Source organism: Cucurbita pepo, chromosome LG08 (assembly GCF_002806865.2).
Source record: "Cucurbita pepo subsp. pepo cultivar mu-cu-16 chromosome LG08, ASM280686v2, whole genome shotgun sequence".
NCBI lineage: Eukaryota > Viridiplantae > Streptophyta > Magnoliopsida > Cucurbitales > Cucurbitaceae > Cucurbita > Cucurbita pepo.
Window position 1 is genome coordinate 5,975,841 of NC_036645.1, and position 25,185 is coordinate 6,001,025.

General features: G+C 33.9%; 2 protein-coding genes across 2 annotated transcripts; one reads left to right on the forward strand and one right to left on the reverse strand.

Annotated features, from left to right (window-relative positions):
* Positions 1-5,172: 5,172 nt before the first annotated feature.
* LOC111800635 (pEARLI1-like lipid transfer protein 1) lies at positions 5,173-6,078 on the reverse strand. Its single transcript, XM_023684422.1, has one exon. It carries the CDS (start codon positions 6,013-6,015, stop codon positions 5,431-5,433), a length of 585 nt encoding a protein of 194 aa, XP_023540190.1. The 5' UTR covers positions 6,016-6,078; the 3' UTR covers positions 5,173-5,430.
* Positions 6,079-15,831: 9,753 nt separating this feature from the next.
* LOC111800636 (14 kDa proline-rich protein DC2.15-like) lies at positions 15,832-16,562 on the forward strand. Its single transcript, XM_023684423.1, has one exon. The coding sequence runs from the start codon at positions 15,907-15,909 to the stop codon at positions 16,315-16,317; it is 411 nt and encodes a 136-aa protein (XP_023540191.1). The 5' UTR covers positions 15,832-15,906; the 3' UTR covers positions 16,318-16,562.
* Positions 16,563-25,185: the final 8,623 nt, after the last annotated feature.

Consider the following 25,185-nt stretch of genomic DNA (forward strand, 5'->3'; position numbering starts at 1 on the left):
AAAAAAAAAAAAAAAAAACGAAGAGGGCCTGAGTCAAACTCGATCAAATATCGACGAACAAGATTCTACAATTAGATGCTAGTTCATACATGAAATAATAATAATAATAATAATAATAATAATAATAAAAAAGTCAGATTTTTTTATTTATTTATAATATATATATATATATATATATATATATATATATATTTATTTTATTTTTTTTTTAATTTATTTATTTTTTTTTTTATTTTTTTTTTTTTAATTTTGACTCAACCTACGAGATAAAGCTCAAAAAGCAGTTTCAATTAGCCACTAATAAAATTAGGACTTTTTCTCTTTCAAATCTTAAAAAAGGAGCTCATTGATGATTTTCTGCATTCTTCGATTGGCAAAGGTGATTTAAGTTCAATTCTTTTTAGGTTAAAATCGCACAACAATGCACACACTCGATTTAGATGAACACAGAAAAATTGGAGAGAGAAAATGCAAGGAAGAATATTGGCGGAAAGATTTGTATTGATGACTTCATGTATGTACACCAGTAGAGAATACAGTGTACATCTTCAAACTATGTATATGGTTCAGTTTATTATATATAATTTTACCCCGTTTAACAATCTACTATACACAACTTTTTACTATATATAGCTTTATTGCACATAGTTTTTTACTATAAAGCTATTTACTATGGATAACAATTTATTTTATATGTCATTTACTATATAGGTAGTTCCGTTAACTAAACTATAAATAAGCAGTCAACCAATGACCATCATCATCTTCACTGCATTATACCAATTAAGGTTTTGGATAAACTCAATTTTCCAACGTCAACAAATTTTGTCAACATGTGGATTTCTTGCACACTCTGTTGATACTTCCCTTTCATTGAGCTCCGAGCTTCAAAAGTTGTATGACACTCTGACTATCTGTATAAAGAATCTTCTCGCACTGCTTCTTGCCTAATTCTTCTAGATAGTTAGTCATCCATATCATCTTATTTCCAACTTCAGCTATTACCACGTACTCAGCCTCAATAGATGAAAGAGAAACAAAATTCAGAAGTCTAGATATCCAACTCATCCCATCATCCATGGTTTGCTCCCACTTGGTTGTATCCACCAACTGTAGCGCATCTTCAAGGATTCTGGTTCTCCTTCATTAGTCAACACAATATATAGTCTAATGAAATTACATACCTATATGGTACTCTAATAGTTTTGGATGACCTTTCTCAACGCTTGTTTAGGTGTCACTTAATCCACCTCTAATTCCCCAACAACAGTTTCAGAAGTTTCTTAAGTACTTGCTATAACATCACTAGGTGAATTTTTTCGCAACTCAACCTCAACTCCCACTTGTTTCGTTGTCCCGTAACCTTTTTTTTTCTTTTTTTCCTTGTACAAGAAATTTTCATCAAAAGTCACGTCACAATGTCTCATGATTTTTTTATTATTGTCATTTCAAAATCAGTCCCAGAACATGTCAGAATCATCGCCTATGAAGTAGCACTTCACAGCCTCAGTGTCAAGCATGTCTCTTTTTTCTAGAACAACATGAACATACGTAATGCAGCCAAAAATTCTCAAGTGAGAGCACTTGAGTTCTTTTCCAATCCATACTTTTTTTGACAATTTGAACTCCAAGGGTACTGACGATCCTCTATTGATCATAGAATTAACCCAAAATGTCTTTGGTATTCCAGAATGAATTCTCATGACTTTGCTCGCTCATTCAATTGATTAGGCCTTGAAGGGGGGTGAATTTGGTGAGGTCCCACATCGATTGGAGAAAAGAACGAGTGCCAGCGAGGCGTTGGGCCCTAAAAAAGGGTGGATTGTGTGATCCCACATTAGTTGGAGAGGAGAACGAAACATTCATTAGGGTGTGGAAACCTCTCCCTAACAAATGCGATTTAAAAACCTTAAGGGGAAGCCCGAAAAGAAAAGCCTAAAGAGGATAGTATCTGCTATTGAGCCGTTACACGTTAGAGCGAGTCAACTACAAAACCTATTCAATAATTTTCTAAATTCTTTTAGAAGTCTAAGAAATTCATCACATGTCCGCATACTTTTGTATACTATTTTTGAAACCCAAAATTAAATTATTTTTTATTGGTTCAAAATTGGTTTTTGATAACTTTGTTTAGTTTGAGATTCGATATTTGGAATATCCTTTAATTTATTATTTGTTGAGAGTGTAACACTGAGGCTTTCAAATCGTACTCCATCACTGTCACTTTTGGATTTAAGAGGAGTATCGAGATTAAAAGACAAATATTGGGCGCCTAAACAAGGCCAATACTTGCCTTGGGTAAAAACGATCAAGGGGCAATGCACAAATCTATTGAGCAACGTAGAGAGCATTGAATTCCTAGATAAAATTGTCAAGGGTCGATATATGATTAATTCATTGGAGTCTGAGTGAGCTTGTAAGTGGCACAGATGTGACATGCGTACGACATGTATATAAGTATGATTCGTAAACTGAACATCTTGTATGTGTTATTTGTCTAACTTATCTGTTAAAAACATGCTAATGATAAATGATATTGTTTGCTATTTGGTGACTCTTTTTAAGTGTGAGCTGTTGGATGATGGAAGTCCCACATCGACTAATTTAGGGAATGATCATGGGTTTATAAGTGAGGAATACTAACTTCATTGGTGTGAGGCCTTCTGGGGAAGCCCAAAGCAAAGCCATAAGAGCTTATGCTCAAAGTGGACAATGTATTATACGAACACCAACAACTTTCACGTTTTGAAAGGATGCAAGAAATTCTTCCTTCCTTTGTAGGTTTAGGGTGTTTTAAAGACTCTCAACTTTGTAGCTTCCTTCTTCAGCTTCTTGGGCGCTCAACCTCCAAAAAGCATCTTAGTTTGTGCCTCTATTTTTATCTAAAGTTTGTTCCACCGATTTTCCCTTCCAATTTTTTGCTCCACTTTTAAATACTTAAAAAAAAAAAAATGTTTTGAGAAACCCTAAAATTTACTCGGATCCAAAGTCTACATCGACTATATAAGGAGGATGTCGAGGATTTTCGAGCAAAACCAAAGTTATAAGTCATGTAGGCAGTTCCGTGAAAATGTAAAATAGGTCTGTCCGTTGTTTATATAAGGAGGATGTCGAGGATTTTCGAGCAAAACCAAAGTTATAAGTCATGTAGGCAGTTCCGTGAAAATGTAAAATAGGTCTGTCCGTTGTTTATATAAGGAGGATGTCGAGGATTTTCGAGCAAAACCAAAGTTATAAGTCATGTAGGCAGTTCCGTGAAAATGTAAAATAGGTCTGTCCGTTGTTTATATAAGGAGGATGTCGAGGATTTTCGAGCAAAACCAAAGTTATAAGTCATGTAGGCAGTTCCGTGAAAATGTAAAATAGGTCTGTCCGTTGTTTTTTCCCCTTCATATATTGCCTTTTGTGTTTTATTAAGTAACCTTAGTTCCTCTCTTTCTTGCACCTTTGAGTCAAACTACTTATTTGTACTTTTTTTTGGTGCGCTTTAGTTTTCAAATGTGTCGTTCAACCCTTCATTTTAGTTAAGGGAATAACTCTTACTTTTTGTGAAAATTCTACTAGTTGATCTTGAAACGTTGAATTAATAGTCTTTTTTTTTTTCGTAGGACATGCTTATAATCTTATTAGTAAAGAAATTCTCAATACATAAAGTTACACCAAAATTTTGGTAAGGGTTCCAATTTCAACTTTAAATTATTCAAAAAAAATCGTTGAAATTCTTAGTGTAATACGTATAATAGAAAATTGGTGAAAATCGATATAACGTTACAAACTAAGAGGTAAAAACACTCTCTAGAAGTTGCTTAGAATGACAATTCAACTACTTAGAGATATTTTCAAACATTTGGCCCCAATCATGACAGATAATCGAGTAAAATTTTAAAACCTTTCGTAGCTAAACAATTATCTGATCATTCAATATTAAAAACACTCTCTAGAAGGTACTTAGAATGACAATTCAACTACTTAGAAATATTCTTAAACATTTGGCTCCAAACATGACCGATAATCGAGTAAAATTTTAAAATCTTTCGTAGTTAAACAATTATTGACGATGATCTAGGAGAGAGTTACTTTGTTAGGTGAAAATGATCTGTACTAGCTAGTTTTGTCTTTTGACTTTATGGCTTGTCAAATATTTGGCCATATCTTCATCACATTGCAATACCAAACCTTCTTCAAATGGTTAAATTGTGATATACGACAATGTTCAAAGCATAAGACAAGAGGATGCGAATTTCAAGCAACTCCCATTCATTTTACTTCCATATGCTAATAATTACAGCATTATTTCTGAATCACCAAACAGCTCAGACTCACGGGATGAACAGTTCTAAAGCCAATTCCCATGGCCCCATTGATTCAAATAAAGAGAAACCACAAAGGTGTCTAATTGAAACCTCCAACCCATCAACAATAATCTCTTTATTTTTTTGTTGTTGATTCCTCCACCAACTTTTTTCTATCTATTTTGTGGCTTTGGATGATTGTTGGACTTGTTATCAACATCTAAGGTGTTGTTTGAGAATGAAATTAGCCATTGTTCTTGAGCTTTATTATTTGAATAGTGAACTATTAAGTTTTGTGTTATTCTCTAGATGGTTTGTTTCCTTAAGAACGGATCAAAAGGAAGAAGATACGAACATGCACGAGGAAAATGAATGTCGAGAGATGGATAGTGTGAAGATTTAAATTTTGAATTCTTTAGAAAAGATTATAGCTTGTAGTAGGGGTGTTCATATGACCCGATAATAATCCGACCAATCCAGATTATCTAACCCGAACTATAAAAGTTGGGTTGGGTTAGATTTTTGTTTGGGATGGGTTGAATTTATAAAAATAAAAAATTTGGGTCGGATTGTGGGTTGTTTTTCTTGGTCGGGACATAAAAATAGGGTTATAACCAAACCCAACCCTACCCTACCCTATTCTTAAAAATATTGTGAATATTAAGAATATTTGACATTTGTCGATTTTTACTTATTAATGTAATATAGCATAGATAAGTAGGATTTTTTTTTTTTAAGATAATTAAAAAAAAAAAAACATCCCGACAAACCAACTTGAAAATAGAGAGTTACGTTGGATTGTGAATTCTATTCAGATTGCTTCGGTTTGCAACCAAGCAATCCGAAATTTCGAATATATCTAAAAAAAATTCTCCAACTCTACTGGTAAACTACAAACAATCTCATTATTTGATCTTCCATAGACATTAAACCTGTAAATATTTTCAAGAGCATAACATATTTGATAATTTTAGTCAAGAAGACTAAAACCACAAAGGGACAAACAGTGTTAATACAAACGAAAAACATGCAAGCACACAAATTAGACATTTATAGCTGCAAACAACCAAATCAACGACATGCATACTGAGCAAAGTAAAATGACATCCTTATTTCCCCCGAAGTTGTAAAGAGTAAATTAGGGACACTGGAATCCACGAGGAGTATTTCTGCTGCAAACGTTAAGTAGTAGACTAAGATTAATTGGAAGGTTTATATTGATGCCTAAAATACTTGCTCTGATCGCCGTGCAAAGACAAACAGCTGCCTCAAGATCCGCTAGCCCTTGAATTAATGTGCAGCATGGTGTTACTGGTGGAGTGCCAATGGTTGCATTTACCAGGGTTAGCACTCTAGCACATACACCGATCTTGAGTGCGTCCCTAGGACAAGTACCTCCGCCAGTACCTGGACTACCTGTTCCAGGACTGCCACCAGAGCCGGGGCTGCCACCTGAACCAGGGCTTCCACCAGAGCCCGGGCTGCCACCGGAACCAGGGCTTCCTCCCGAGCCGGGGCTGCCACCGGAACCAGGGCTTCCTCCTGAGCCCGGGCTGCCACCGGAACCGGGGCTTCCACCGGAGCCGGGACTACCGCCCGAATGAGGGGGCCTTGGCCTTCTTATAGGGTGGGAACATGAGCCACAAGCATTGGCTAGGGAAAAGAAGAGAAGGTTGAGAGAGAAGAACAAAGCAATGGAGGTGGTGGTTTTGGATGAAGCCATGTTTGAAAACCTAGAGATATGAATCCCTTTGGTCTACTAGAAGGCTTTTTGAGGTGAGGATGGAGGAGGAGATGGGAGGGTTTTTATAGTGTTTAAGAAGTGGGTATTGGGCTATTTTGTAAATGAGACAAAGATGTTAATTACGTGTTCATACGACTCAAAATCTCAATCAATTTAGATTATCCAATCGAAATTATAAAAGTTAGGTTGAGTTAGATTTTTTTCGATTTGGGTTTGATTGAATTTTTCGAAAATCGAAAAATTCCGCAAGTTAACATTTTTTTTGTCATGTTAATCGGACTAACTCGAAAATAGGGTTATAACTCAACTCAATCCTACTATGAGAATAAGAATATTTGAGTGAAGTTTGGTTGTGAACTCTATTCGAATTGATCGGGTCTCCAATCCAACTAATTTGAAATTTCAGGTTGATCCAAAAGATATGATCAACTCAATCTAACCTAAACCGTAAATAGTGTACTTAAAAGATTCTTAAAACAAAAGCCATGCACCCATGTGTGTTTGCTATTGAACTTTTGAGGTGGTAGATCAATCATAGTTACCTAAAAAATAATTTGGACATTTGCTAAAAATAAGAACTATTTGTCTAATTTGAACCATATTTTACTTTGAAGTTTATATAATTTTCCAAATCATTTAATTCTAAAAGTTTTATCAGCCACTCAATTTAGAATCTCTTTTCTTTTTTTCTTTTTTTGTTTATTTTTTCTAATCTTTTAGTTTCTTGCTTTCTCTTAGTGTGAGAGGAAAGGAAAGCTTTGTTATATAATTGATTTTGTTTGAATTTTTTTAAAAGAAACAAATATATAAATATATTTAGGATGTACTTTTTTTAAAAAAAATTTGTGGTCTCACATTTTTAAGTGGAAAAAATCAAAGACTTATTTTTTAGTATTATGTTATATTTAATTATTTTTTAATATTAAATAGGCATTTTATAATAAAAAAAAATAATTTTATCTATGTTTCAAATAAAACATGAAATGACTCTTTTATTTGTATTTTTAATTTTTTATAAAGTGAGTTTTGATAACTAATTATAACTTATTTATTTCTAAAATTTATCTCTACTATTTCTCTTGCTTTCATTTTTCTTTATTTCTTTTTCATTTTTCCTTACAAGAATGCTTCGTTCCGCTCTCTAATCAGTATAGGATCTCACAATCCATTCTCTTTCGGAGCCCAACGTCCTTACTGGCACACCGCCCCGTGTCTGACTCTAATATGATTTGTAACTGCCCAAGTCTACTACTAGCTGATATTGTCTGCTTTGGCCAGCTACGTATTACTGTCAGCCTCGTGGTTTAAAACATGCCTGTTAGGGAGAGGTATCCACATCTTTATAAGGAATGTTTCGTTCCCCTCTTCAAATAATGTGAGATCTCATACTTTTAGTTCTATTATCAAGATCACTCTCATTCAAATGCAGTTTCAGTTTATTAATGTACCTTTTTTTACTTAGGTGTTACATTCTACAAAAAGAGAAAGAAAACGACATACGAAACACTTGTACTTCTAAACTATAGTATACGAGAAACTATTACACCAAACGACTCGTAAACGTCTTATGCTGGAGAACTAAACAAGGTAACCCACCAACAAATACCCTACTCCTCCCCTTTACTATTTTCTAGTCTTGTGAGTCCAAAACAGAAAATTTTACTCTATACTCACTATTGCATGATGAACTGAGATCTCTCCTACAATCGGAGTTCCAAGATCCACAATTTGAACAAAGTATAAACTCAATGCCCTTCTGGTAGAAGCTTCCAATCAGAACCTTCAAATTTTAGGGTTAAAGCTCAAAAATCGAGAGAGGAATAGGGAAGGGTCCCATGTGGTTGCAGCTTCACATGTTTTCAGTCCCTACCAAAGCTTTTGCGTAGCCTAATCAATGATTAGTTCTACTTTGAAGAAAAAACCTTTTGAATATCACGGGAGCTTCTTAGTTTTTTAATGTCATTTTAAACCGAATTCCTCAACATTTCCAGCCATTCATACCGATCTAATCTTTGATTGGATGTTTGTTATAAAAATATCAGTTGAAATAGTTTCCTTGATCTTTCATAAATGTTTTAAAACTACCTTTGAATTAGAATTTTAGTAGAACGTTGGACAGATAATCGACGTGATAGGTATCTAGATTGTTACAATGATGATCATAACATTTGTTTGAATTAAACCTAAAAGAACGTGACATTAAGCTGAATAATTGATGTGGCAGTTATCTAGACCGATGTAGTGGTGATTAAGACGCTTGCTTAAATTAAATCTAAAAAGAATATGATATTTAGATGGAGAACTAACGCCGTAGTGATCTAGAAGGATGTGGTGGTAATTAGGGCACTTGATTGAATTAAATTTGAAAGAATATGACATGAAGATAGATAATCAACTTGGCAATGATTAAGACTAATGCGGAAATAAGCGTTTAAGCTTTAATATAAAATATAAACTTCATCTTAAAACATTTTCATGGAACTACATGTTTGAAAACATCTTTAAAACGACACAACAAAATCCTAAATGAAATAAATAAGCAGTAAAATTAAAAACACCTTGTTCTAACCTAAGTTTAAGAAAATAAGTACAACTAACTTATGCATGTGTTATGGTCTCAAATTGCAATGTCATTGTAAGCCGTACAGGGAGCCTTGCTTTTACCTGAAAAGTAGAGTAACACATGGCTTGAGTATTTGAAGAAATACTCAGTAAGCGACCCCCCAATCGGAGTTAAATGCAAACACATACAGTTTCATGCTGGGACTTATCATAACAATCTATTTTCCTATCCTAACGGCCAACTTGGATGTGTACTTAGTTTCCCTACACATCGTCCATGTGTGCTAGAACGGATCCACCAGTCGAACGCCTCCTATGCCCCTTTCCGGGTGGGCGAGCATTCTCTAGTAGCTATTGATGTCGGACACCCGTTAAATATAGCAACTGTCACGACAACATTATGATAAACATAACGATCGTTCTCCTGCCTCGTAGTGTATGCGTCTGTACTATCACCAAGGAATAAGGGTATCCCTCAATACATGAGAATAAAATAAGGCACGAGGTCCCAACATTTTTTCATTTTAATTATCATTAAGGCAACACTGCTAGCGTCTCGTTCATATCATATAATTTTTCATAACATTTCTCATATTATTTATCATAATTCTCATACGCATGCCGAAGTTGTATTTCATGCTAGTTCGTCGTGTTACATGTAAATCATAGCATATCATTCATGTCACGTGTCAATCATATCATAATGTTTTCATGCTTTCAGACATAAGAATCCATATCGTGCACATATCAATCATATCACATATCATAATAGTCACATAATATATCCCGAGCATGTCTTCAACAAAATATATCATAACATAAAGCATATCAATTCATCAAATATAGTATAACAATCACATCGCATAACATTTACATATCATTTCATAACAGTTTGCATATACGAGCCTATGACATGTGCGAAGTCACGAGCATATATAATCATACAGTACACAATTATAACCAAGCATCGGTAGAGCCACTTACTTGGTTGGCTTAGACCGAAGCTACTATGGCTCCTTGATACTAGCACTACTTAACGCTACTCTCTAAAATTTAATTATGGGAAGGAGTCCAACAATCATAATCATAAACTACAGTGAGAATTGACTCACTTAATTTTGCATAAAATAATTTAAATTAGCTGAGTCTAATTTTGTATTTCATTTTATAATTGTATCCCAAACCTATTTTCTTCTTTGTAATAAATTTGAAAAGTAGTGTCTTGTAATTGAATTTCATTTAATATTACACTAGTAGTTGCGACTAATGATGGTTGTTCCTGAAACTTCGAAACCTACCTAAAAGCTCAAATAGCTGTAAGAATAGGCACAAACTTCCTTGACCCTAAACAAAAATCTGAGGAAACCTAATAGGAATTGAATGCGATGAGAGCTTATAAGTAGGTTCCTTATTAAGTATTTTTATACCCACCCAATTTCCTTTCTTTTTTAGGTGTTCGCAGGTTATCGGTTAAGATGGATGAGCGTTTGAGAGCTTTACGGTCATAGAGGGGTTATTTTAGAGCGTCAATTCTCCTTTGTATTTGAGTATTTTGGATTTCGTTTTATAATTGTATCCCAAACTCATTTCTCTTTTGTAATAAATTTGAATAGTGTCGTCCTTTCATTGGACTTCATTTAACAGTACACAAGTAGTTGCGACTGACAATGGTTGTCCCTAGAACTTCGAGACCTACATAAAAGCTCAGATAGATGTAAAAATAGGCCTGAACTTCCTTGACCCTAAAGAAAACTTGTGAAAATCTAATAGGAATTGGATAGGATGAGAACTTGTAAGTAGATTGCTTACTAAGTATTTTTATACTCAACCCTCTCTATTTCTTTTTTAGGTATTCGCAGACTATCCATTAAGGTGGAGGAGCATTTGAGAGTTGTGTGGTCACAGAAGGGATAATTTCGAAGCATGAATTTGCCTTTTTATTTGAGTATTTTGTATTTTGTTTTATAATGGTATCCCAAACCTATTTCTACTTATAGATTTAACTTTGTGGTGTTTGTTTGTTTTAATACAATATAAAATCTACCGTTTTTTCATCTTTTATTTTACTTTTTATTTTATTTGGTTTTGGTCTTTGTTTGTTTAGTCACGGTTTGAGTTTCAAAGTCTAAAAAACTCATGACACATACACGAACGTATGTCTTATAGGAAGGTTATGTTGGTAATATGGAAGTATGATATGCATCATAACCACATACTATGTTTTAAAATGCGAGATCTCATGCATGGTGTATGTTACGAGCAAAAAAAACTTTTCCAACATGTTTTGTACGGACACGTACCCATGATATGATACACGCTCCTTTTTTTTCTTTGTTGGTTTTGGCCGCGTGAGCATGCGCTAGCCCATAGTTAGGCCTATGATGTACGTATATGAGTCTGTCCAATGAACTCATGTGCGTATGCGTAAATCGTGAGTAGAGAAGCGTTTTCAGACCCGAAGAAATAATCATGAAAGAAAAAGGAACGTGCGTAAATCGGGAATGAACCAAGGCGAAAGCTAAATAGACATATAACGCTCGATACCACATCCGAATGAGAACAATCCTAAAAATAAATGAATCTTCAAATTTTAGGAGTATGGAAACGTTTTCGGACCCTAAATTAATCTCCCACGTAACTGTTCTCGTTCATAATTATTTCTTCAAACATTGTAGACGACTTCATGATTATGCCAAATCTTACCAACTTATCCAAATCAATAAGAAAAAGAAACCTTAGACTTTAAAAAACATTTCAATCTGTTTGACTTATAGGCCATAATTTCAGGAAGTAAGATTAACATTTTTTCAAAGAAAGAGATTTGTTTATCATCTTCCAATCCAAAATTATGGCCAATGCCATATAGTCGAAGAAACCTCGAGATTCAAGTCAATGCACAAATAATTTTCACAATAATCGGCGATCTTTAAGGTTCTTATTATTATTATTATTTTAAGACTTTAATTTTATTATTATTATTTAAGTTTGATGTTTCTTGTCCTGTTCTAAGCTTTATGATTCTTACTCGTAAACCACAAACAAGAACCTGTCTTCCTCATGATTTGGAGAGATGTTACGACACAAGAACCTTTCATAGGGAGGTAGAGATTCAAACATGATGATATAGATATCAATTATCTGGTTGAGTTATGTAACTTTCATAGATTATCTTTAAGATGTTAGTTAATAGTATCAAATATTAAAAAATCATATTTATTACATTACCACTAACTTGATTACTTATCGTTTGTTGGCTTAGCTTAAAAAAAAAAAAAAAAAAAAAAACTTTAACAAATTAAACCTTACTCGATAAATATTTTTTAATTTGGTACAAGAAAACAAAAGGAAAATCTTCATCTAAATAAAATAAAATTGTTGCAAGTTGCCATGAAGATGTATTGTCATGACTCTCGTTTAGTTCATAACTATTTTGGTTCATATTTGCTTTTATTTTGGTTTATAACTCTAGTTTTCATACTTTCATTCATTTTGGTTCATAACTCTCATTTAGTTTATAACCCTTTTAGTTCATCGTGATTCATGTATGAGAATTAGTATTGTTATGCCTATATAAAGGCTTGTCTAGCATTATTTTGAGAGGTTGGAGTCATTGTAATTTTATATTTCCCTCGACACAATGAGAAGGAACTTTATTGAGAGAGTTTATAGTGTGAGACTGTGAGAGATACAGTTGTAAACACTTTGGTTACAGTGATTGGCTACCATTCGTGGATGTAGGAGAATTTCTTCTCTTCGAACCACGTAAGCTTTGTGTCTCTTTGTTTAGTTTCTGTTTGTGAGTGTGTGAATGCGATAGATCTTACTTCTACTACCGCTACAACAGTTGGTATCAGAGAATTTTTTTGTTGTGGCATTAGGGCACAACAAGTGGTATGGAGCATTTTGGTTGTGGCATTTGGGTACAACAAAAATAATATATCAAACGACGACAATTCTATTTTAACTCGTGTCAGCCTAGCAAGAATTCGATCCAAGCAGATTAATTAGCGTTAACGTTAACATTATCATTCTAATCTACACAACTAGAACCTACTCATTGCTAATGTGAATTCAATAACAAGATTCTTCAAACTTTGAGAACCAAGCAACAATCCAAAACAAAGAGTCCATTTTTTTTGCTATCAACAAGATTAAGATGGTTAAGACTCTACTTTATTATTGGGCTCCAATTTGACATCTAGCTAGCTAGTGGAAACTTTCCTTGATATTAAAGAAAATTAAAAGGGTATCACGGGTGACCCTAAGCTTAGAATCTACAATATGGGATCCACCATTTTTAAAGTTTTTATTCACAAAATTACGAGTGCTTCCAAAATGTATTGCAACTTGCCCCATTTGCTTTCCTTTTTTCTTCCCCATGTGGAACCATCTTCATTTCAAGCCACAAAAATTTCCTGCCATTTGCTCATTCAATCAAAATCAAAGCATTGTGTCCACCAATGATATGGGTTGAATTGATTCGAGTTTGAAGCAAAGATTGTTGACGATAATCGAGAAAGATTCAAAGGGGTTATTTCTTAGACAGAGATTGTTTTTATGGTATCCTGATTGGAAAGTTGAGCTGAGTAATGTGTACGGTTTGAAGGTTGCAGCTTGAGGTGAGATTAGGACGTTTCAATGCCTGTTTTTGGGTAAAGATGAACTATATAAAAATGTGAAAAAGGTTGATGATGTTACAGCTTTTCTGCAAATTATTGTAGTTCATGATTTCGAGTTTACTTTTAGGACTAGAGCGAGAGTCAAATAATGAGTCGAGATGTGTATGTAATCGGTTCATTAAAAAATGTATAAATCGGTGGATATTTCTAAATGAATGAAAGAATTTGTAAGAAAATATATTCAAATCTACAAACCGTCCTAATACGTTACACTATTTAAATAAATCAATGTATACTTTATTATTTTTTAATTAAAATATTTAATGAGATAAGAGAGCTCATGATTAATGCAAGTGTAAAAGGTATCATGAGATACATTCAACCAACGTGTTTTTTCTTTTCAAAATAAAAAATAAGAATAAGAGAAAAGGAAAAATGAAATGTTATCCAATGATCTGGTTTATAATTCATTTGGTCGAGTGAAGGCGATGTAAGGCGATGTGGTTTAAGCGAATAGAAAGATGATGAACTTATGTAGTTCAGGCGAAGACGGTGTAAACATTTAAATAAATAAGGAATGCATAACTGAACCAAAATTACATCTAAATGAGAGTGGTTCGAAAAATAGAATAATTAAGAAAGACCTAAAAGAATCGAAAGTTACTCTACCAACTATCTTCATTTTCGATAGAGTTGAACGTTAGATATCAATATTTTTTTCCCTTTAATAAAACATCTAAGATATCACTCTAGTTGTAATTAAAAAAAAAAAAAAAAAAAAGNCGATCCCTTCAATTATATAATTTTAAAAATTTCAGTAATAAACATATACTCTACCTCGGCGGTAAATAATACAAATTTGTTTATAAAATAGAATTTCAACTAATAGTAGAGCCATCACCTATAAACATATATCCCGTGAGAAATTTTCTTTTGTCAAGCTCTCTAACATAACCAAAATTCACGTAACTAATGACTCACGCAAAATAAAAATAACTATCTTGATATCCACTAAGCAAATTTCTAATGATCTTTACTAAGATTGCTAAAGTAACGATTGATTGCACTAATTACTTAAATCAAGACCAGCACGAATCATTAGAGATCCAATTACACTAGAATAAGGAATTCAAAAAATATAATCAATTGCATCATTTGAGTGGGGAGACAATAGTCTAAAATGTGACACGAAATGAGTACTAATTGCTTGACTTTACGCATATTAGATCGGGAAAAAATGCTCAACACACCTCGTTTGACATAAATAGTATTCTCGTCTTTTTATCCTCACAATTTTCATACCATTATTTTCTTTGGAGATCTCAAATCTTTAATATCAAACTCCTTAACAAGCTCTAATTTCTCTTAAATCTTTAGTAGTTGTCAACATAATGCCAAAACATATAAGCAGATACACAAAGGACCCATCATAATTATGCTTCAGCTACCACAATTATCGTAATTGCTTCTTTTAATATCATGAATTATCTTAAATAAGTCAAAAAAATTTGTACCTCGTTGTTCCAGGCTCCAAATAGATGTTTTTAACAAACAAAAATAATCTTATTTTCTTGAAACTATAAAACCCTTGGGTTGATGCATATAAACATATTCTTGAAGTTCTCCCGGAAAAAATGTAGTTTTTACATTTAACCGCTTCATCGGAAAACATACAACGTAACAGCTCAAGTTCAACACTAATAGATATTGTTCACTTTAGCTTATTATATATCGTTGTCAGTCTCACAGTTTTGAAATACATCTATTAAGGAAAGGTTTTCACACTCTTATAAGAAATGCTTCTTTCCTCTCTCCAATCGAGATGGGATCTCACAATCCATCTCCCTTGTGGTCTCAACGTCCTTAGTGGCACACCGTCTGATATCTAGCTCTATTATGATTGTAATAGTCCAAACCCACCTAGTAGATATTGTTCGTTTTGGCCCGTTACGTATATTGTTAAACATTCCTTATAAGGGTGTGGAAACCCTCTCTCTAGTAGATGCGTTTTAAAATCGTGAAGCTGATGACGATACTTAACGAACTAAAGCGGACAATATCTATTAACAGTAGGTTTTAGCTGTTATAATACATGAATTGATGTATGCTTCACCCTCGGTTAATCAAGACCATAGATTTGACTATAACTCTTAGCAACTTATTTCACTTTATATTTAGCTTCTAAACTCTTGGAATACCTTTCAAGACAACATGCATAAAGCTAAAGTTAATTAGATGGGGAAAGAAGAATGGTTTGTTTACATTAAAATGGGATAACACTGATAACTACACAAATAACTCAAGAACTTTGAAGATCTCAAAGCCCCTTCAAGATGGAAGCATGAAAAAACAATCTTCTTCATCCCCAATACGAATCATTAGATTAAAAAAATGAGGTTCACGGGAGTTCCAAACTCAAATTTGATAATTGGTCAGCCTTCTAATCCAAAGTGCCAAAAAACCAAATATATAATATTCCTAAACCTGAAGCACATCCACAATGCCAGCCCTTACTCACATGCCCATAATACCTCATTATAATACCCTCAATTTGCTACCAAATAAACCTCATTTCACTATAAATACACACACACTATCAGCTTCTACTACACTCGCACCCAAAAAAAGCCAGAAATTGAACAGTTTCAAGAGATCCCTTTGATTCTTTTCTTCTTTTTTTGGGAAAAAAATGGACTCTAAAAGAACTTCAAATGCAGCCATTTTTCTTGTCCTAAACCTTGTTTTCTTCGCCTTTGTTAACGTATGCCACGCCTGTGACGATCATGCTCCGAAGCCGAAGCCGAAGCCTTACCCTAACCCTAACCCTACTCCAGTAGTCAAGAGCTGCCCTAGAGATGCCCTAAAGCTTGGTGTGTGCACGAAACTGCTGAACGGACCGGTCAGTGCGCTCGTTGGGTCCTTGCCGAACACCCAATGCTGCTCACTGCTCGATGGACTTATCGACCTCGAAGCAGCCGTGTGTCTTTGCACAGCCATCAAAGCCAACATTCTTGGTATTAACATTAACATTCCCATTTCTTTGAGCTTGCTTGTCAATGTATGTGGAAAGAAGGTTCCCTCCGAATTCCAGTGTGCTTAAGGCATTAATATTCACTGTGTTCTGCCTTTCTTATTGATAGCTTTGTGGTAATCTCTATGGAGATAAGCTGTGTGCTTCCCTTTGTCTATTTTTCTTTAGTTTGAATAATTCCAGTTTGATATGTTCTGATGGATTAGTGAGTGCTGAAAACTTCAAGCACTTGACTTGTAATTCTTGTAGTCATTTGTCGGTTGGTTCCTTAAATTAATGATTGTGTGACGAAGATTTAGTCATGTATGTTTTGTTATATGTCTCTAATTCTCAAACATGTTCTTTACTTCTATGAATTGGATCGACACATACTAAATTAAGATGTTGGGAAATTGATGGATTGTGAGAACAACAAAAGGATTAATAACAAAAATAATAAGAAGATATCATTTGATTGATACAAATTCGTCCCATGTTACATGTCAGTAAGTTCTTATTCATTGATCTACTAACACGATGTAGATACAAAATTGAATCCAATGGCAGCAAGTAATCTAAACTATTTGAGATCCTACGTCGAGTGGAGAGGGGAATGTAGCATTTCTTATAAGAGTGTGGAAATCTCACTCTAGTAAATGCGTTTTAAAATTATGAGACTGACAACGATACGTAACAGGCTGAAGTGGACAATATCTACTAGCGGGTGGGATTTGGCTGTTACAAATGGTATTAGAGCCAGGTTCCGGGCGGCGTGCTAGTGAGAACATTGGGTCGCCAAGGAGGGTGGATTATGAGATCCCACATCGGTTGGAGAGGGGAATGAAGCATTACATATAAGGGTGTAGAAACATCTCCTTAATACATACGTTTTAAAACCATGAGGGTGGAGAAGTGTAGTATGACTCAAATATAGAAAAGATAAGAATCAGGTCAAAAGACATCGATTGACCAAAATACAATTGTTTGCCCTTAGATTACAAGAGTGAAGAACAACAAATTATAAGAAATCCATTTAACCAAACCAAAAAAAAAACCTTTTCAAGGGATAAACAGCCAAGTGAACCCAAAAATTACCAAATTGCTTTCAAACTGCCTATTTGAGGTCCATATGAGATGATAATACATGAAATTAATAAGTTAATAGTGTGAGGTCACACCTGGGTTGGAGAGAGAAACGAAACATTCCTTGTAAGGATGTGGAAACTCCTCCCTAGTAAATGCATTTTAAAACTGTAAGGCTGATGACGATACATAACGAGCCAAAACGGATAATATCTATTAGTGGTGGGCTTGGACTGTTACAAATGGTATAAGAGTCAGACATTGGGTGGCGTGCCAACGAGGATGCTGACCCCCAAGGGAGTGAATTGTGAGATTCCACATCGGTTGGAGAGGGGAACGGAGCATTCCTTATAAGGGTGTGGAAACCTCTCCTTAGTCGATGTGTTTTAAAACCTTGATGCTGACGGCAATACGTAACGGGCCAAAGCGAACAATATCTGCTAGCGGTGGGCTTGAGATGTTACCGTTACCCTCTCAATATTAATATGGTAGACTATATATGGAATTCGATTATTGTGGGCTTGACAATCTAACACAAAATAATAGTAAATCTGGTACAAAAGGTATTTAGGAATATGACACAATTTTAAGCTCAACAAGATTATAGCATATAAAGAGTAAAAAAATATTCTCATCAACGTGTATGAAAATAATGAGCAAACAAGCAAGAACAATACTTAAGTGAACTCATTCTTTCAGGGCATCAACCAAATTGAATCCTATAAGAAAACATAGCTCATAATGAAATGAATGAAAACAAAACACCTCGTTGTATTACAATTCTCAAACACTCCTCCACTTCAAACGGCAGCCTGCGAACACTTGAAAAAGAAAAGGAGGAAGGGGTGACTATAAAATTACGCAACCTACTTGTAGGCTATCATTACATCCATGACCTAACAGGTGACCACGAGCTTTACTCTAACTCTAGGTGTATTACTCTTGCTCTGCACCTTATTGGATAGCTTGCTTAGCCTACATAGCAGTGACTAGAATTCGAAGATGAGACGCTACCTTCATAAACTTCATACCACATGGGGACAACATGGTGAGTTCTAGTTTGCTCGTCATCCATGGGAGCTTAGCTAGTAAACCCATCCCACCGATCATGAAGTCACTCAAGGTTGAGGGGCGCTACCCATCAATTACCAGAGCATAGATCAGAATATCTCATCCTCCTTTCTAACACATGAAAAAACACATAAAACAACATATCATGGAAAAACACATAAAATAACAGGTCTTAAAATCTCAGCCAGAGACATTTTTGTAATTTTATACATCATGTTAGTAATGCACAACAATATACTCTAGATGAGAATACGAATAAGAAAAGAGAGAAAATACAAGGAAAAATATATCGACTAGAAGTTTATATGACGACTTGCATGTACATTTATAAAGAATATAGAAAATACATATTCAAAGCAGGTAGGGTTCAATTTGCATGGATAGAGTTATCTATCCTATATAGTCGTTTACTATACATAGTCATTTACTATATATGAGCATTTATTATATACCTAGAATATGACCATTTACTATATATATATGCTCATTTATTATTAAATGTATAGTCATTCAATAAGGTACAAGTAAACATCATATTCCACAACCCAACAATTATCCCACTTGAAGATTGATCTAGTTAACCAAAAACTTCATCCTCAAAAGATTCTCATCATCAATATCTTCACTCCACCCGACCAACCAAGGTTATGCAAGATCTTAATTTTTCAACATCAACACAATTTATTAACATATCTACTTGATTATTTGAAATCTCTATTTTCTCCAAACACATATAACCATCTTCTACTAATCTGCGAGAGAAATGATATCATGTTCTGATGTGTTTTGTCTTTAGCTATAGAGTAGTTTCTTCCCTAATTGTATGGCACTCTGACTATCTAAATAAAGAATCTTCTCGCACTGCTCTTTGTATGATTCTTTGTTTGAAGCCTAGACATTCAACTCACTGCTATTCCATCTATAGTGTAGATATATCTAGATGTGTTCTTACTCGAGTCTACATCTCCACTAAGATCAACATCCACAAGACCTTGCAAAACTATTTTGTCTTTGTCATTGTCATAATGAATTGAAGTACTAGATGTACCTCTCAAATATCTCAGAACCCACCTCAGAGCTTCATTCATCCTTAATTTGGATAACATCATCTCAACGTATTGCTTCTGGGATAGATAATGTGTCATTAGATCCATCTCGAGAAATCCTCATCTTAAGAATATGCTTCACTGTACACAAATTTTCATCTCATCATCCATGGTTTGCTCCCATTTGGTTAAATCCTCCACCTGTAGGGCCTCATCATAGGACTTTAGTTCTTCTTCATCAGTCAACCATAGATAGTGTAATGAAAGTGAATATCTATATGGTGTTTTGATGGTTTTGAATGATCTTTTCAACACTTGCTCTGATGTCACTTGCTCCAACTTTAGTTCCTTAACAATAGTCTTAGGAGTTTCTTAAGTTTATGTAGTAACATCACTTGCTTCGTAGTCGCTGAATCTTTCCTCTCTTTGTCTTTATACAAGACTTTTTCATCAAATGTCACATCATAATGTATCAAGATTTTTCTGATTTTTTCATCCCAAAACTTGTACTTGAACATGTTTGAACCATAGCCTATGAAGTAGCACTTCATAGCCTTAACATCAAGATTGTCTATCTTCTCTAGATCAACATGAACATATACCGTGCAACCAAGAGTTTTCAAGTGAGAGTACTTGAGTTCTTTTTCTATTCCTACCAACTTATTCTATGTTATGTTCATCTTTTTAGTAACACCATTTTGTCATGTATTATTGAGAAATTTCTTCATTGTCAGTCAAACTGGTATGATTTTTAATTTCAGATTTCCATATCTAGAAGGTGGCAAGCACATATGACTTTTGTCTTAGGAAATAAACACGTACCTTTATGCTGAAATCATCAATAAAGGTGACATAGAACTTTGATTCACTAGTGAAGAAACTAGAGATAGTCCCCAATTATCTATATGAACCATTTCAAATCATACTTCATTCAATTATCTAGCAATTTTTGTGAAGTTAATTCGTTTCTATTTGCCCACAATGCAGCTCTCACAAAAACTCATATCAACAGATTTTACGCCTTCTAAAGCTCTTTTCACAACTAGCATCTTCATTCCTTTAACGCTTATATGTCCAATATAGTATGCCATATACTTCAACTGGAAGCAATATCAACAATATCCATGTTCATACACCATGTGGTGGTGTATAAGGTTCTAGATTTTGTGTCACGTGCTTCTATCATGGCACCCTTCACAATTATCTACAAACTCTTCCCATACTCTACTATATAAATTGTCTCGTTCAACTAACTACTAGAGATCAAAATATTTTTGAGACTAGAAATATATCTAACATTCTTCAAGTTCCGCTCCTTTTCTAGTAGAATTTGTATGCAAACACTCCCCTTTCATTCAATTTCCAAGGTTTTGTTGTTGACAAGAGACACCTTCCCGAAATTTTTTAGATTTGAAATTTCGAAACATTTTCTTATTTAGAGAAAAATAAAAAGATGCACCCTAATCCAAAAACCAAGATTCAGTCGGACTATCCACACTCAGGATTAGAGCATACTCATTATCTTCTGCTGAGTATACACAATTGTTATCATCGCCAGATTTGCGATCTGGTTTCTTTTTTGGTTTGTACAATCGGTCTAAAAAATGCCCATTTTCCCCACATCCCCATTTGATAAGTCTTATTGTTTGGACCCTTCAATTTACTTCTCCTTCGATCAACATTGAAAGCACGGTCTGATAGATCTCCAATTTTTTGTTTGTGAATACTTTCGCTGAAAACTACATCTCGAACATTATCAAACTTTAGTTTCTCATATCGTCGAGATCTGTTGATCATAGCAACAACAGTATCCCACAACTCAAGTAAAGATGACATTAAAATTAATGCTTTCATTTCATCTTTGAAGTTAATTTCCATAGTTGAATTACAATCATATTAAATTCATTTATATAATTCGCAACTTCTCTATCTTCAGACATGTGTAGATTTAACAATCTACACATTAGAGATACCTTATTCATAGCTGACAATTTTTCATACATATTCGACAACATCTTCAACAAATATGACGTTGTCTTCTTCATGTTAATGTTGAACGTCACATTTCTGGACACTGTCAACGAGATCAACTTTAGAGTCAACCAATCCTTTCACTGCTCTGTGGTCATGGTATCCGACTTCACTCTGGACAAGAGTTCGTGATGATCTTTTTAGTACAAATAATCTTCAATCTGCTTATTCCAGAAACCGAAATTGGATCCATCAAACTTCTTGAGTCCAATCTTTGAGCTTTTCATCTTCACAAATTGTATTGAATATCTCCTAACTCTGATACTTGTTGTTACAATGAAAAACAACACACTCTATCTAGATGATAAACACGAAGAACAAGAGAGAGAAAACGTAAGAAGAAATATCAGTTAGCAGTTTATATTGATGACTTTTGGTATGTACCGTTGTAGAGAATACAGAGAATATAGAAATTTCATATTCAAAGCACTATCTAAGAGAATATACATAGTGTTCATCTTTTTTCTATAGATAGTGTTATGAGATATAATTATCTACGGTAAATAGTCATCTATCGTATATGCAATAGTTTACTGTACATGGTCGTTATGACCATTTACCTTATGGTCATTTACTATATATATATATATAGCGATAAATAAGTTATAGTAAACATCAACCTCCACAACCTAATACATCATGCATAGCTTACACAACCAAATTGCCCTACTCGAGTTCTATCATGTATAAACTCGTCTTAACTTGGAAAAAAGCATAAAAGTTAGCATACATCTCATAATCTCGGCATTTTGGTAATTTTTTCATAACAAACATAGTATTTGGGACCAAATTGCCCCTTTAGAGACCTAACATGCATATTCTAACGGCATAAGACAAGAAATGCTCGTATGCTAGCACGCCCTAGCGATTCTTACAAGTATTACATGATAAAAGTCTCAATAGCTACTTACATGGATGAGGCCTACCTTCCCAACCTAGATTTTGTGTGTGTTGGAGCTCCAAATTTCCTAAAATTTCTCTAGTATGTTCTAATTCAATTAAAATTAAGGTTACTCTCAACATTGGAAAATAGTAGAATATCGAATGGATAAGAAAAGACCACCTCACGCACTCCCAAGCGTCGCTGGGAGAAATAATACATGTGAATCACGTGCGAGTACGTCATGCGTGTTAGGGGGTACATGCAACATGTGCAACACATAAAATGGTGCTTTCATATGGGTCGATTCAGGTCGGTTGGTTCGAGTTGAATGCAGGACAGAGCGGATGCAGTCTTGGGAGTATAGATCAGGTTAGAGCAATGTGTGGGTCCTCCTCTACAGATGTGACGCATCTCGTGCTCTTGGCTAGACGCACTCCCACAACCGTTTCTCGACACATATCCTACTCATCGCCAGATGCACTCCTCCATTGGATGATTGACAAGTGTCATCGCTCATTCGCTGACGTCTATCCCTCATTCCTCGCGATTGCACAAGTTTTCTTGAATTCATTAGTTTCTTGATTCTTTTCTATCTTCTTTGAATTCTTATTTCTACGTAACTCGAATCAACTTGGTTCCTTCACTAAAATTGTAGAGTTTTAATCTGCCTTTCCAAAAGAATTATTTTCATTCCATTTCATTAATTATGAAGAGAAATAAATCCGTTCAAATTGTTCAAAACAACTATTTTTATTTCATTTCTTACTATCGTTTGGAACTCCATCTTCCTGTCCAATTCATCCTCTTAACAACAACATATTAGAAATCTCACGAATTTATGAGAAAAACTAAAACTAAGAACTCGAAACCCTTACCTCTCAACCTTCCTTTTCTTGATGGTTTTAGATTAGATGATTCAAATATCTAGATTGAATATCCTCCACCTTTTGAACAACTTTCATGAAAGAACCATGGCTGAAAAAGCCTCCTCACAACCGGATCGGAGCATCAACTATTTCTTTTATTTCAAGATTAGCATTGAGAAGACAATAACAGATTTAAAATCATATTGAGAATTTAATAACACAACTTGTTATTTAACCAATTTAATATTAAATTATATAAACTAATCTCAACGTGTTGAAATCATTTTTATAAAGCTCCATACATAAAATTTGGATCCGCATTGAAGCCTCCCACAACCAAAACTATAGATGAAAATTTTCAATCCAGATTATCCAACTCAAGTTTGGGTCGGGTTGAATCCTTTAAAAACAAAAAATTTAGGTCAGTTTGTGAGTTGATATTACCCGATCAACCCGAAAATAGAATTACAACGCAACATTAATTTTAATATTATTATGAAAATTTAAAAAGTTTTACTTTTGTAATCGATATTAATAATGCGTTGTGACTCGTGAATGTATGATATTTTAGTTTTATGAGATTTTAGAATTTTCTTAAATACTGAAACAAAAAAAGAACGAACCATTAGACTATGAACTCTATTTGGGTTACTCTGCTCATCAATTTAATCAACGTGGGATTTCAGGTTGATTAAAAAAAAAATTCAATCCAATCCAAGTATGATATACTCGTATTATTGATTAATTTTAGTTATCTCTCTTTCACACATGGTAACCGAAATTCAAAGACATTAAATAAAGTAGTTAAGCTAATGCTTTCTAAGCTTGACCAAATCATGGAATGATTAGCCTACTTCAATAATATTAGCAACTTGTATGTTTTTATTATTTAATACAAATTTATCAATTGATTGATGATGTCATTTTTGAAAACAAAATTAAAAACTAATTAATTGGCTGTCCAAACCGACCAATATTTTTTTTGTTATTAACTAAATTCACATGAATCTAAATGAATATTAAATAATTTTGAAAAGAAAGAAAGAATCTGTTTAAATAATTATTATTAGCAAAACAAAAGAAGAGCGAATTAATCAAAACTCACGAGCTAACTTTGAAAACATTAGGGCTAAGATCAAGACAAGAATGTGATTACAAAACTTAATCTACAAACAAACACACATTTATGGGAATGGAGTAATTTTGAGAAAAATAAGGTTAAAATATAGGGAGTCAGCTCTGTCGTTTTGTTGCCCACCTTAGTTGAAATCTGGATATTGATCAGCCCACAGAAAAATGGTTTCCCACACAGTTGATTTGATCAGTCCAAACCCAACTTGTTGAAAACTATAATGTTTAAAGTTATATTAATTTGAAAGGCTTTGTCTTCTACCTTGTTGCTTTTATTGCATCCCTATTATTGTCTTGTTGGTTCAGAGAAGGGTTTCATTTTTTTTTGTACATTTGCCTCTTCAAATCCCCAATAGTCTTGGATGAGAACAGAACAATGTTGTTTTCACGATACAGATACATAATGATTAAATAATTATGAGCTAATAATTGTAATAGTTTATATTGTATTATTAAATAAAACAAAAAAAAAAAAAAAAAACCAAAGAAAAATTCATGATTCTTGTTGTCCTAAAGAAATTACTAACTTATCGATCCATTTTAGGAGAAGTGTTAGTTGCTACCAAATTGTGGAGTGATTTATTTAAGAGAATTGTTAAATCGTTTTTAACTTAGGATAAAGTTTTGGAATTNAAAGTAAAATTCATGATTCTTGTTGTCCTAAAGAAATTACTAACTTATCGATCCATTTTAGGAGAAGTGTTAGTTGCTACCAAATTGTGGAGTGATTTATTTAAGAGAATTGTTAAATCGTTTTTAACTTAGGATAAAGTTTTGGAATTTGTCGGTGTTTTCTCTACTATAAATACTCATTAAATATACTCTACTCACAATAACAAAGATAATT